Raw genomic sequence first — 15,613 nt, forward strand, 5'->3', positions numbered from 1 at the left:
TAAATGATTTGAACAGTATCTCATATTAAAACATTATCCTGCTTTTTCTGGAATAGTTCTTGAAGGGTTCGTGTACACAGGTTTTTTTGGGTGTCATACCACATACAAGCCAGTGTAAGAGCATACTGGGGGGAATTTATCAAAACTGGAGCAGACCAAATCTGGAGCAGCTGTGCGTGGCAACCAATCAGCTTCTTTCTTCAGTATGTTCAGTTAAAATTTGAAAATGAGAGCGAGAAGCTGATTGGTTACCACGCACAGCTGCTCCTCCTAAGATACAAACAGATTTGTTTCACTGCAAATAAAACGTTAGGACAGTTTTTGAACAGTAATATGGGGCACTTCACAAAAAGCTCCGAGTTATGTGCAGCGTGTTGATTTTTATCTCTTATCTTTAAAAAGTTGTGAGTTGTGTTTTTTTTAATCTTTAAATTATGAAATAAAATGTCTCCTAAACATGTCACTAGGGGCTGTAGTTATGTTCATGCTAACCCCACTATGTATGAACATGTTTTTCATATTTGCTTTTCAATTCTTTTTCTTGCTCTCCCAGGATATTTCGGCTCAAGAAAGCAATCTTTTAGGAGCCTTTTGTGACATGAATGTAAGTAAGAAAAGCTGAAGACCTGTATGGATGTATGAAGTCTGTGTTCAAAGTTATTTTCGGTACCACAGATTTGATTTGAAAAGAAGCGGTCACCCATATTAGGGTCCTATTTTTAGAGTAGTAACCAAAATTATGTGAAGGAAGAGGTTAGGTTGTGGAGAGTTAGGAGAGGCTCAACAGTTTATTCAGAATCTAATCAGTATGAGTGACACCAAGCTGTTCATGAGCAAATACAATAAATGGGGTTTTGTGGTATGGGAGTTTTCTTTACCACCCATTGAGGGACACAGGAATGTTGTCATTCTTAGACATTTGGATAATGGGCTACCACCAGAAGGTTTGGACACTAGCCAACAGAAAAACGGTTTAAGGCCAGCCCCCATATAATCCTGCCCATAGCTGGTATGCCTCTGGTCTTAAGTAGAATTGGCATTTTCAACCTTTCTCAGGAGCTCTCTGGACTAAAAGATGCAGGGCTTGCCTGGAATGTGACCTTTGGGCAATGGGCTATGCATTGTGGTGCTTTCCAGACTTTCGTGTACTGTTAGTTAGCCACAGAGTACTTTCTGGGTCAAGAACTCCGTGGCACAGCCTCCGGGTGTGACCCTTTCTCTGAAGACTCGCCTAGTGAATAAGCCCTGTTAGACCTTGAGAGCTTCTTCACACTGGGTACAGATGGATGCCATTTTTAAAATGTCCTGCCATCTTAATCAAAGTAAGGCTTAAGGCTAAGGGATTGAGCTCTGACCATTCCGCTACTGCTCCTGCTTAAGTGGAGCATTGGTTCAGTTCCATTATCCGCTTACAGTGACTTGGTCACCACCAGCTGCCTAAAAGCCTCATCCGCACTGCTGCCCGGGTTTGGGAGTACGTGAGGTCTTGTCTCACATTGAGCCAAGTTGCTGAACATCATGCGGTGCAACATGTCTTCTCAAAGATATACTGCGGTCAGTTCTAATTATGGTTCTGGGGGCATTTTTTGCTGTTATCCTTTAACACAGAAGTTACATTCAGAAACGAGCTTTGCTCAGCATGTAAAAACCAGGACATTTTATTACAGAATATCAAATTATCATCCGCACAAATGATTGAACGTTTGTGTGGGGTGTGAAGACAGCTGCTTGCCTCTGCATGACCACTATTCTGCATTGATCACATAGACATAACACATCTATTTGCAAATGAATTCTACATTTTCTGTTTTCTCCTTTTCTGTTGTGCTTTCAGGATGTTGAAGTCCCCTTGCACCTACTCCGTTACGTGTGTCTGTTCTGTGGGAAAAATGGCCTTTCTCTTATGAAGGATTGCTTTGAGTATGGGACCCCCGAGACGCTTCCCTTTCTGATAGCTCATGCATTCATCACTGTTGTGTCCAATGTAAGTTAGCATCCTAACCTGTTTAACACATTTGTATTCAATAATAGTGAGTTCTATGACGGATAATGTTTTGCTGAGTAGTTACTCATACGCAAGTACTAAACATTTGTATTGTATTAAAGCAAACCTGTGGATAAAAGGAAATACCATTTTAATAGCAACGGGTATCTGAAAGCTTAACCTATCAGCAGGCTTGCCTGTGCTTATGCCTAGAATGTTCAGTTGCTATCTGTATAGATGATTTGAGATAGCACTGGACTTTGAGCATTTGTGCATTTGATTGAACATGGGTTATTCACTAAATTTAGCTGAACGTTCAGCTAATCCTTCGGCTCGCTTCGGTTGCAGAAACCCTTTGGTTCAGCCCATTGTTCAATTTAAAGGACTTTTTAAAAGTGTGTTTTTTATTTACTTTACTATGTGATGAATGAGTAGGGGTAACAACTACCCCTTACTCATCCACAAGGGGGGCGTCACCCAGATGTAGATGACCCCCCTTGCCTGCAGACCCCCACAGCCCCAAATCCCCCCCGGAAAAGCAACCTCTCAATGTTGAGGGCATGTGTCCTGGTCCTAGTATGGTGCGGTGGGGGGCGCACGCTCGTGTCAACCCACCCCCTCCTTCCTTTCCTATTCTGCAATCGCCTGCTTGGATTAGGGGCATGATGTGGAATTTAATGGGGGACCCCATTTTTTTTTTGGGGGGGGGCGGCATTGGGGTTCCCCTGACTTTGTAGTGGAACACCCCTCCCCTCCAATAATCTTACCAGACCTAAAATACCACGCTGGTTTTTGTTTTATTGACCGTTTTCATTATGCTTCGCTAATTCTAAGGTAGTGAAGCAGAATGACTGGGCTGAATGCTGAGCCAATCATTGGGCAATTCACTCTCTGCTGTTCCGGCCCCTTGGAGAATAGGTGTGAATAGGTGTGAATAGCAGGGAATGAACTGCCGAATGCTCGCCTCAGCCGCTCCACATGTTGCATCGGCTGAGGCTGTTCGGCCGTGCCGAAGGGAGGTGAAGGGAGCCGAATGCAGCCGATGTACGACTAAGAATAGCTGTACACGGCTGCAGTGAATAGCTGAACATGCTTCGGCCCACTTCCTTTGGCTCAGTTATTCATTTGGCAGCCATCGGGGGCTTTGTAAATAACCCCCTAAATTTTAGCTTTTATCATAAATGCAAACTGAGTGTCTTGGTTTTGAAGCATGTAATACATCAATGTAACTGGTTATGTAGACTTGGGGGGGGGGTGAATGCCACGTGCAAGACATATTAGTCATATGCATGTTCATAAATAGGGCAACTACTTGTTAATAATTGTATTTTTTGTTCCTTTTATAGATCAGAATATGGTTACACATCCCTGCTGTTATGCAGCATATTATACCATTTAGGACCTATGTTATAAGGTAAAATTATACGGTAACAGTATCCCATGTATTATTTTCAAAAGTAGCACTGTATTGTTAACATAGTGGCTGGCTAACATTTTCAGTCTCGTTGTAATATTAAACATTTAACATATTAAATATTTGCTTTTGACACTGTGGCATCAAACCTGTTCAAATCCGTATGCAGGGCTAAAGCATACACCAAAGAAATGTAACCTAGCACTTCATGTCGGTTCATGTGCCAAACTGACTGCGCTTGACTTTGGATGGACTTGGGAGGGGTTAAGAGTAAAAAATAATCTCCCAAACAGAGTCCCAGACAGCAATAAAATCATCTACTCTTTTTAAGCTGGCTGTGCTCCATTTTAGTTTTCAAAATGCTCGTTCTAATGGTTAGTGAGGTCTAGTCAGTGATCATTATAGACTGAAGGGATGAGGAAAATCAAAGGAGTAGTTTGGAAAATGTTTCATATTTTGCACATGTGCATTACATTTTGTAATGCACATGTGCAAGGCAAAGTTTCATCTGGAATTAGAACTTTTGTGCTCAGGAACATTAAAAAAAAATTTTTTAACCCAATTATGCAGGGTGTATTTATGTATGGTATCGGAATGTATAAGGGCTTGTTCACACGATGCTCCGGACCAGGATCTGGAGTAGATCTGCAGACGCGGTGCTATGCAGTTTTGATGCGTTTTTACCATGTTCCAGTAAAAAAAAAAAAAAAAGTGGAGTGGGGCTGTCAGTATGTTAGCTGCATTTTCGGCGTGTTTTCTTTGCGTTTTTGACGCATTCGTGCGTTTCCAGACCGGACAAAATGTAACCTGCAGTATTTTCTCTGACCGAAACGGACTGCACACGTGAGAACTGTAGCCGACAAAACACATAGGGATGCATTGGGATGCATTTTTCGTGCAGGAGCGCACGGATCTGGTCCGGACAGAATCCAGACGTTGTGTGAACAAGCCCTTAAAGAGCAATACAAACACAGGTTTCTAGAGGTGCACCGAAATGAAAAATTTTAAACCGAAATAAAAAAAAATTTCAGGCCGAAACTGAAACCGAAACCAATACCGAAAATGTTTTTTTTTTAATTTTTCAAATATTTAATTTATATTTATTTTTTATAAACGTTTACATTTTTTAAATATTTATTTCTATTAATTTTTTATTAAATATTTTTAATCTTTTACATTTACTTTTAGGGGCTACGGGGAAATATTAGGGATCTAAACAGACCCTTGATATTTCCCTTTTAAAATAGAAAAAGAGATTTAGGACACAAAGTCCTCTATCTCTTTTTCTGTGTCCCCTGTTATCAATGAACAGGAATCCTCCATACTGTGTGTTCCTGTTCATTTATAACATGTGGATATAGTATGTTTACTATAACTACAACTATGAATGAACAGGAGGTGAAGTAGATCACTCCCATTCATTCATAATTGGGGATATACTACACATACTCTGTCCTCATTATCTACAAACACTCAGCGATCACTGAGTGTTTGTAGCCTGCTCTCCTCTCTGTCACGCTGTCACAGGAGGCTGAGCGAGCGGAGCAGGGAGGAGAGCCCAGCCTCCTGTGACAGCGTGGCCTGTCTCCACCCACACACCGCTCTGCCGGACTGTGATAGTGACGCCGGCCGCTCCTGCAGCGCTCAGCAGGCTGTCACACGTTCTCTCCTCCTCCACTCCACTGAGCAGCGCCCAGTGGGGAGGAAAGGAAGCAGGGATGTGCCGATGTATCGGCAGGAAAATAACACTTTCGGCATCATGCCAAAAGTGCCATTTTCGGTCGATATGTTTCGGCAACCGCTATATCGGTGCATCCCTACAGGTTTCTCTATAATATATATGTAAAATTGGATTTTAATAAATGTAGTATGTCCACTGCAACCTCATGGTCTGATGAACCTATAATACAGTAAACTCCCCATTATCCGGCATTCAAGCAACCGGCAAAAATAATTACGGACGTATGTCCTCGGTGGTTGTGTTTTTTTTTGTGTTTTTGTATCGGTCGCTTAAAGCACATGAAAAAATTGTTGATTGCTTGGTGCACACAAATTTTTTTTGTTAGCAACTAAATTTGCCGCCGCTAGATTCCTTTGTGCAATAGCCAGCCTGATATTGGCTCTTTCAAATTTAAATGGCCAATAGCAGGCTGGCTATTGCTTCCAGCTGTTTACATTTACCTGCCAGCTGTGGAAGCTGTGCGGTGGGGGGTGGTTGCTTGAGAGTTACCATTAACTCTCAAGCAACCAGAAACTACAGTTATCCAGCACCTGCCGATCCCTGTGGGTGCCAGATAACTGGAAGTTTGAAGTATTTATTTCTAAATATGCAATATAATTGTAAATGTAAATAAACTTTGCTTATCATTATTTTTTGTTGATTTCATAAGTAGAAAGCAGGTCTGGATGACATTTTGAAGGGCTTTCGAATGAAATGATGTGACTGAATGATGACAATATTGAATGCTCTAAAGAACGATTTTTCAGAACTTTGACTGAAAGTTGGAATGATCTAACAGCGTATGGCCAGCGTTAGTAGCGTGAGCAAGGTTTAGAACCCCGTCAAAGTTTTTGTCTGCTATTGCTTGCAGCACCTCTCCATTTGTAAAACAAAATATGATGACTGATGCATCGGACTATTAATCCCCACTGGTTGAGTGCTTTTCCTCTAGATTGATGAGGCCATTTTCTCTTTTTGTTCCAGGTATTTGTGTAAACTGTCTGACCAGGAGCTGCGGCAGAGTGCGGCTAGGAACATGGCGGACCTTATGTGGAGTACTGTGAAAGAGCCTCTGGACACAGCTTTGTGCTTTGATAAAGAGAGCCTTGACTTGGCTTTCAAATATTTTATGTCACCCACACTAACAATGAGGCTTGCTGGCTTGAGTCAGATAACGGTAGGTGTTTGCCATATCTCTATGGTAACTTCTCTTAGTAAAAACAGATCTGGTGTTATTTTTAAAGAAGAACTATGAGGCGAATGCTTTTCACTCACCTCATAGTTCTAGCCGACCTGTGACAATGAGACTGTCACAGGTCGGCTCAGTAGATCGGGAGGTGAGCGAACACATACCGGGTTCGCTCACCTCTCGATCCTGTCACAGCTCTCTGCCGTGACAGGGGAGGGACTGGATTCCACGCTCCGATCCAGCGCTGACTGGCGGCACGGACGGGGAGGGGGCGGTTACAGCTGGCTCTGCCTCTAGATAGGCAGAGCCAACTGTCACTCACGCAGCTGGGCAGATCCAGACATAATTGTCGGGATCCGCTTCAGCTGCGGTGTCTCAGTATACCACGAGCTGTAGCTCGCGGTATACTGAGCTTAGGGTGACGGAGGGACCCTAGTTTGTGTCCTCCCGTTACCCTAAGGAGAACTATGGGGAAAAGCCCTAACCCCATAGTTCTTTAATTGACAGGTTTGAAAAAATCACTCGTAAAACACCTTTTAACGTTTAGTTAGGGAGCCAATGTACTTCATGTTCTAATAAGCTATTTTCCCCCCTAATTTATAAATATTGCTGCGCCAGGGAGAGGCTGAGGAGCCTCTCGCCTAGAAAAATGGAAGGCACGCGGCAACCCACTGAAAACGGGGTCGCGACCTGCTTTTGGATCACGAGAACCAAGGCTCTAGACCAGGGGTAGACAACCTTGGCTCTCCAGCTGTGCTGAAACTACAAATCCCATAAAGCATTGCAAGCCACAGGCATGACTCCAAGAAGCATGATGGGATTTGTAGTTTCAGCACAGCTGGAGAGTTAAGGTTGCCTACCCCTGCTCTAGACCATAGCACCTATTCTGATATGTGATATACTGTAGATATTCTTTCTAACACTTCATGATCCATTTGTGTTTTAACATTTGCACATTTCCCTGTTTTCATGAGTTAATATACTTTGTAATCTTGCAAATAATTTCTCGTCCAGCCTTTTAGATGGTGTATTGTTTCATTTTATGTTCATTTTCTTTAATAGGGGTGTTCTACTATGAGGCGAATGCTTTTCACTCACCTCATAGTTCTAGCCGACCTGTGACAATGAGACTGTCACAGGTCGGCTCAGTAGATCGGGAGGTGAGCGAACACATACCGGGTTCGCTCACCTCTCGATCCTGTCACAGCTCTCTGCCGTGACAGGGGAGGGACTGGATTCCACGCTCCGATCCAGCGCTGACTGGCGGCACGGACGGGGAGGGGGCGGTTACAGCTGGCTCTGCCTCTAGATAGGCAGAGCCAACTGTCACTCACGCAGCTGGGCAGATCCAGACATAATTGTCGGGATCCGCTTCAGCTGCGGTGTCTCAGTATACCACGAGCTGTAGCTCGCGGTATACTGAGCTTAGGGTGACGGAGGGACCCTAGTTTGTGTCCTCCCGTTACCCTAAGGAGAACTATGGGGAAAAGCCCTAACCCCATAGTTCTTTAATTGACAGGTTTGAAAAAATCACTCGTAAAACACCTTTTAACGTTTAGTTAGGGAGCCAATGTACTTCATGTTCTAATAAGCTATTTTCCCCCCTAATTTATAAATATTGCTGCGCCAGGGAGAGGCTGAGGAGCCTCTCGCCTAGAAAAATGGAAGGCACGCGGCAACCCACTGAAAACGGGGTCGCGACCTGCTTTTGGATCACGAGAACCAAGGCTCTAGACCAGGGGTAGACAACCTTGGCTCTCCAGCTGTGCTGAAACTACAAATCCCATAAAGCATTGCAAGCCACAGGCATGACTCCAAGAAGCATGATGGGATTTGTAGTTTCAGCACAGCTGGAGAGTTAAGGTTGCCTACCCCTGCTCTAGACCATAGCACCTATTCTGATATGTGATATACTGTAGATATTCTTTCTAACACTTCATGATCCATTTGTGTTTTAACATTTGCACATTTCCCTGTTTTCATGAGTTAATATACTTTGTAATCTTGCAAATAATTTCTCGTCCAGCCTTTTAGATGGTGTATTGTTTCATTTTATGTTCATTTTCTTTAATAGGGGTGTTCTTTTTTTTTTTATTTTTTTATATAGAACCAACTTCATACTTTTAATGATGTCTGCAACAATGAGTCCTTGGTATCTGACACAGAGACGTAAGTGCATTCTTTTTTTTAAGCACTCTATATTTGGCTTGTGTTTGGGAAAAACTTCAAGGCTGTCTATGTATTTGTCCTAATAGTTACAGAAGGATTAAAGTTATGTCAGGTTATTGGCTCCAATAAAGTTTATTTAGCAGTTTTCACAGTACCATCTGCAGGACGAGCAATGTGTATAAAAATTGACGCAGTCACAGTAGTTGCCTTACTTCTCCGTCGACTTAAAGTACATAAACTTATCAGTGTATGTTAATGTTTTAAAAAACTTTGTATAGTTGGGAAATGTGTATGGTGGTGGCTATAATTCACGTATACAGTTGCTGGCTCTACTTGCAGTCTCTCTGAAAGTCTATTAGCCAGGGTTTGTCATCTCTAGTCAGATGATGCACTCACAATCTTTGTCACACTGGAGTTGTATTTTTTTTACTTTGTGAGGAAGTAGTTTTTTCTTTGTTATGAAAGGTTCTTCTTTACTTCAAGTGGACCTGTTGTGAGCAATATTTGCTAACCTCCCTCCTCTTCCCCCTTCTTTCACATTACCTCATATAGAAGGCATTAAATATTCACCAATCCCAGTGCCCATGCCGCTGATCACTAGAACTGGTCCCCTGAAGTCTGCTGGGAAACTTGACACTTCTGGGAGTGTTGATCTCCTGAAATCCTTGCGGCTTAGCTTTCACTGGTTTCTCCCTGTAACCTTATGTTAAACATCTCTCCAACAGCGGACTTGTGGGGACCAGTTCTAGTGATCAGAGCTGTGTGTTGCACCACTGGCAACTGGGAAAGCTAAGTATTTACTGGCTTCTTATACAGGTAACTGTTTTAGCCAGTATTTTATGTATGCTGCCGCCTTGGACACTGGCAAACATAATAGTGGGACAGCCCCTAAAATCCCTCCCTCTCCCAGAGATCCTCAAATGTTTTTCTAGTGTCCCTAGGTAAAGGACAACCTTTCTATACTGGGAGCTGGTTTCTGTCCAAATCTACAATCTATCTGAAGAGGAATCTCACCTTAACCTGGCTGCACCTATGCCACTGAGGCTGTTATCCTGCAGCTTCTGGATTGGTGCCTCCTTGCTGTATACCCTGTTAATTCATGTGGGAGGGTGAATTTTAATTGGTCCACTTTAGTGGTAAACGGTATACTATTCATGATTGTGGGCATGTAGGCATCACTTGCAATTTGTTTGTTAAAAAACACCAAATGTGAGGTTTTCCAATCTTTGCCTCCCTTCACAATGGAATATTACTTCTCTGGCTACATTCTCCATAATTGGAAGATCAATGTCTATCAGGAAGTGAGTGACTCTCTTATAATGGGAGTGGCATATGGCAACACATGGTTACAAAGGTGTGGAGACTTCTTCACTACCTTTTTCTTGAGAAAAGCTGTAGATAATTTAGCCTGCAGCATATCTCCAATATTGTCATATTAGTTTGAGGAGAATTGACCGTTCGTTCAATTATGGTTGCATTCATAATATTAGAAATTTGCTGTTTAGTCTTTCTTCATTCATTAATTTTGGGCTAATTCATGCAATAAGGAGTAAAAGTTGAATGAAACAAGGATTTGGCTGTTTGACAGTTGCAGCCACATTTTTGCTTTGTTTGTTTTAAATCAGCTCCTTATTGTTTGACTGGGGTAATGCCAGGAATAAATTAGGGATGCACCGAAATTTTGGCCGCCGAAACATATCGGCCGAAAAAGGCACTTTTGACAAAATGCAGAAAGTGTGATCTTTTAGCCGAAATTGCGGTGCATCCTTAGTTTCTCTCCTCCTAGCTGGGCGCTGCACTGTGTCCCCGCTGACACAGCCCAGCATCCAGCGGGGAGGAGAGAAAGTGTCTTCCCCTCAGCCTCCTCTGACTGATCAGGATGGCGAGCGATGTGGGGGTGGAGACAGCCATGCACTGTCACAGGAGCCCGAATCGGTAGTCAAAATAGACTAAGCTCTCCTCCCCACACAGCCACCTCAGGATGGAGAGCGGTACAAGCAGTCAGCGATCAGCTGATAGCTGACTGTAAATAACTGGACATAGTAACTCATACTATGTACCAGTTATGAATGAATAGGAAGTGATCTACATCACTTCCTGTTCATTCATAATTATGTACATAGTAACTCATACTATATCCACAAGTAACACTCTGTATAGCGGATTCCTGTTCATTTATGACAGGGGCTGCAGAAAAAGAGATTATGTCCTCCAATCGCTTTTCCTATTTTAAAAGGGAAATATCAGAGGTCTCCTGATATTTTATCGAAGCCCCCAGCAGTAAAGGTAAAATGTTTTAATGATTTATAAAAATTAATAAAATATAAAAACAGCCATGCACTGTCACAGGAGCCCGAATCGGTAGTCAAAATAGACTAAGCTCTCCTCCCCACACAGCCACCTCAGGATGGAGAGCGGTACAAGCAGTCAGCGATCAGCTGATAGCTGACTGTAAATAACTGGACATAGTAACTCATACTATGTACCAGTTATGAATGAATAGGAAGTGATCTACATCACTTCCTGTTCATTCATAATTATGTACATAGTAACTCATACTATATCCACAAGTAACACTCTGTATAGCGGATTCCTGTTCATTTATGACAGGGGCTGCAGAAAAAGAGATTATGTCCTCCAATCGCTTTTCCTATTTTAAAAGGGAAATATCAGAGGTCTCCTGATATTTTATCGAAGCCCCCAGCAGTAAAGTTAAAATGTTTTAATGATTTATAAAAATTAATAAAATATAAAAAAAATTAAAAAGTTTATAAAAGATAAAATATTTTAAAAAATTTAAAAAGGTTAGGGGAAAAAAATGTACTTTCGGTTTCGGCCTGACGGGGTTTTTTTTTTGTTTTAAAAATTTTCATTTCGGTGCACCTTTTTAGAATAAATATTAAACTATTATCTGGCTTCAGGTCCATTGCAAAGGAGCTTGCAGATTGGCTCATCAGCAATAATGTGGTGGAACATATTTTTGGACCAAACCTACACATTGAGGTTAGTGTATTGATTTATTACAGTTACATTTTTTTTTTTCATTCGTAGTTCAAATATTTTATATACAATCACTTTTGGGGATTTTTTTTTCTTTTTCCAGATCATCAAACAGTGCCAAGTTATCCTAAACTTTCTGGCAGCAGAAGGCCGGCTGAGCACTCAGCACATTGACTGTATCTGGGTAGCTGCACAGGTATGTTATATTACTTTTCCGAGTATTGGAAGATGTGTGTATATGTATATGTGTATATATAGATATCTATAGATATCTATAGATATCTATATATTTGCGGTTATAAATAATTGGAGTATCCGATCACCTGCCTGTCTGACAATGCTAAAACTTTTATCTTCCTTTGTTACAGTTGAAACATTGTAGTCGTTATATCCATGATCTGTTTCCCTCATTGATTAAAAACTTGGATCCTGTGCCTCTGAGACATCTCCTGAATTTGGTATCTGGACTTCATCCCAGTGCACATACAGAACAGGTAAGTGGAACCAGAAAACCGGTATTACTCTGGATTAGCTAAAAAGTTACCCAAGATTTCTGTTCTGTCTCATTGAAATCTTGGACTGAGCTGAGTTATACTCTGACTAAACTTGAGTAGGTCAACTTTAGCTTAATTTTAGAGGTGTGGAAACAATCTTTATACAATAGAAGGTCTAATGAGTCTTTAAAAGACATGTGAAAAAAAAAGCCTTAGGGCCCATTCACACTAGTCTGTCCATTAAAGGTTGCTCTTTAGCAGACAGGCTAGTGCCTTGTGGCAGCCCAGGGAGTGTGCGTTGTATTGCACACTGCTGGAGCTGTCACTGTTTACCCTATTTTTAGAACACTTTATTGCTAGTGTTGTATGTATATAGGCTGCGTTGGTGCAAACAGAGCATACAGAAGACTATTGTTTTCCATGTGTCCTGGTGGTGACCTTCATTGGTCTGGTCTGGCCTAAATCCTTGCCTGTTGACTCTAAAGGAGATGACAAAAATTAATATACAGTATATACATTAGATTAAAACAAACGTAAAAACATTTTAAGATGTTTCATTTTCATTTTTTTTAACATCGTAAATGTTAAATGAGTTGAGTAAATAAGATGCAGCATTGTTCACTTTTTAATCAACAATCCTATTTTCTTTTTTATTAGTTCTCTAGCACATGATTGGATATTAAATGTAAAGACAAGTTCACCCAGACTAGGACCTGTTGCATGCATTTTAGTACTGCAAATCATTTTCTCCATTTGTATTGTTCCTTCTGCATGTTAAAAATGCCAATGAAAGGGTTTAATTAGATAGTCTTAAGAATTGCTTCCTAGTATAACTAGTTGAAGTTTTTGGCATATATAGAACAGAAACCTCCATATGTTTGGGCAGTGCTTTTGTGTCCTTTGATCATGAGCCACTAGTATTCTGCTAAAAGGAACTTGTTTCTTTTTATAGACCTTGTATTTGGCTTCAATGTTGATTAAAGCTCTGTGGAACAATGCACTAGCAGCTAAAGCCCAGCTTTCCAAACAGAGCTCCTTTGCATCGTTACTGAATACTAATCTACCAATGGGCAACAAGAAAGGTAAGTCCTGCCACAATTTCTTCTTGAATTTAATAATTAAATACAATACTGACTGAAAGTTTGCAAATGGTTTTGTGTGATTGTATCATATTACTTACATTCTGATATAGGGTACCATATAATGCTGAGATATCTACTAATAAAATGATAAACCTGGGTGAATGTTTATAGGTTCGCCAGCAGCTAGCCCTCAGAGCAGCGACAACAGTGACACTCACCACAGTGGCGGAAGTGACATAGAGATGGATGAACAAATCTTGAACAGATCTAAGCATGTACAGCAGCGACTTTCAGATACAGAGGTAATATATTATTGAACATTTTTTTCCCCCCTCTTGCTTTTGAATATTTTTATATTTAAATGGACTCCTTAAGTTGTATTTGTGCAAATTGTCAGTTCTCCTTTAATAGAAAGAAAATTGTCAATTTTATGGTTTGTAGACCTAGTATCTATGTAAAGTTTGTGATAATATATGTATATGAAGGGCAGCTATATATGACCATTAATATGCAAGCTCTGCATCCTGCTTAGTAGTGCTGCACAGTGACGGTTTCGCTGCTCTTCTCTTCTTTACCATAAGTCTACAAGATCAGGTTGATCTAGTTGAAAATAATACACTCTGCAGACTTTACAAACATAAAACAGACCCACAATGCTCATGGTAGCTAGAGACCATGTGATCTAGGCTACCTTGGCTTTAGATCTCACGAGATATCAGAAGCTGAAGCTTGCTTTCTTTTGTTTTTGTTTACTTGGCCAGCATTTTATTTACACTTCAGGGCTAGTTCACACCAGCATCAGTGCTTTTCGGCACAATTGGTTGCTGGATCGCATACCGGTAGGCTTACTGCGTTTTGGGGCGCTAGGGGAAGTCAAGGGCACCGCAGCCACGCCCCCAACCACAGTGTGATCGTCCCCGCACCGGAATGCGTGGCACATCAATGCCTGCGTTGCGGTCGGGTGCACTCAGAAACAATAGTGTGTGCTACATTTTTTCTGATCACACCGTACCGTAAGGCAAGCATTGATGTGCCACGCGTTCCGGTGCGGGCATTCACACTGCGGTCGGGGTTGTGTGGCTGCGGTGCCATTGAATTCAATGCGCCGCCACGCCCCCTCCCGCCCCAGAACGCAGTGAGTGGGCTGGAATGCGATCCAGTGCGGTTCGGCACCGAATGGGGCCGGAACGTACTGGGGCTGCTGTAAACTAGCCCTTATATTGATGTGATTGGGGAATGCTATGATATGGCATGTGAAATATACTTTTTTAATAAAAGGCCCATTTTTGCTTTCAATTTCTATTACATTTTTCAAAACAACACATGCATTGTATCTGGTCATCAGATGCATTTTATCTGGTCATTTGTATAGGCACACATATATCAACAATTCCCCAGCCTCCACCCCAACCCATGAGGGCATGGGTTAAAGTATGTTGGGCATTGAAATGACTAGACGGAATGTGTCCTTATACTATATAACTCAATGCTTCAAATAAATAAAAAATACCAGTAAAAAGACAGATCTAGAAGAGGGAGAAAGATAGAGGAGATAGGAGGGAAGAGGTGGAGGGGAATAAAGGGCCTGGGACCTGGAAAGGAGGTAATTCCTGGTGCAACAGAAGGTGGTCGCCCCTCCACACTACACACTAAACTATAATTGAAAGAGACACCTTTTGTGGGGGGATTATGTTTAACCCAGGTGGCCCACCTTTTTTCAAAAGCTTGCAAAATAATTAGGGTCTTTTTGCATCCTAACGTTTACTAAACGAAAACGTGAGTGTAAGGGATTTCCAGGATTTAGTTATAGTTTGCTTAGTGGAAAGACCCATTTTTTAAGTTTTAAAAACCTATGTACTGAACCTTTTGGTGGATCAAAGGCTTTTTAAAATAACCATCGAAAAGTAGATTTCTCTATTTTATATTGGTTTAGCAGTTTTGGATCACTGGTGCTAACCACTTGATGATCCGTAGTAATGACTATAACATATGTTTTTTTTAGATTCAGCTTTTTGGCATATGACATAAATATGCTTATCTTGGTTTGGTGACTGCTCTTTTTGGCACACTCACTCACAGGCCTCCTGTCACCTTTTTGTATGTGTTATTCAGCTCAGTCCACTAGTAGCGAGTCCACTGATGATCTCAGCTCAGGCTGAAACTGACACCGCTGTGTTCCGGTGTTAGACGCAGAAATAGTTTGATGGGAAACTAGAATGGTTTGGTTTGGGGGGCCAGTTTTATTTTTTTTTATACATTTTTAAAACTACTGTTTTTCACAAATTAACGTTTAATACTCCCATGACACTGATATCACAGGGCATTCTGAGGGTTCTAAAGCGAGAGCAGAAAAAGCTATTCGCTTTTAAACTGTCTAAAGGTGCCCATACACTGTACGATTCTCGTACGAGAATCGCGGGAAATCCCGCGATCGTACAGTGTATGGAAGGCGTGCGACCGTTTCTACTGTACGGTCGCACGTCTTCCATCGAACAAGCAGGCTTGAAAACCCGCAGAGAATCGTATGATTCTCGGCGGGTTAGTGGCCTGCTTGTTCGACA

The 15,613-nt window shown here is 41.6% G+C and overlaps 1 protein-coding gene across 1 annotated transcript in view; it reads left to right on the plus strand.

Moving 5' to 3' along the window:
* Positions 1-15,613, plus strand: part of USP34 (ubiquitin specific peptidase 34) — a 135,972-nt gene that overhangs the window by 24,363 nt on the left and 95,996 nt on the right. Inside the window, exons 4-13 of the mRNA XM_018555855.1 lie at positions 554-604; positions 1,835-1,984; positions 3,331-3,398; positions 6,103-6,295; positions 8,415-8,476; positions 11,398-11,479; positions 11,580-11,672; positions 11,845-11,970; positions 12,923-13,052; positions 13,224-13,354. Of these exons, the coding sequence (XP_018411357.1) occupies positions 554-604; positions 1,835-1,984; positions 3,331-3,398; positions 6,103-6,295; positions 8,415-8,476; positions 11,398-11,479; positions 11,580-11,672; positions 11,845-11,970; positions 12,923-13,052; positions 13,224-13,354 (1,086 nt within the window). The remainder of the gene's footprint in view (positions 1-553; positions 605-1,834; positions 1,985-3,330; positions 3,399-6,102; positions 6,296-8,414; positions 8,477-11,397; positions 11,480-11,579; positions 11,673-11,844; positions 11,971-12,922; positions 13,053-13,223; positions 13,355-15,613) is intronic.

This window comes from Nanorana parkeri, unplaced genomic scaffold, assembly GCF_000935625.1.
Source record: "Nanorana parkeri isolate BGI_ZX_2015 unplaced genomic scaffold, ASM93562v1 scaffold11, whole genome shotgun sequence".
NCBI lineage: Eukaryota > Metazoa > Chordata > Amphibia > Anura > Dicroglossidae > Nanorana > Nanorana parkeri.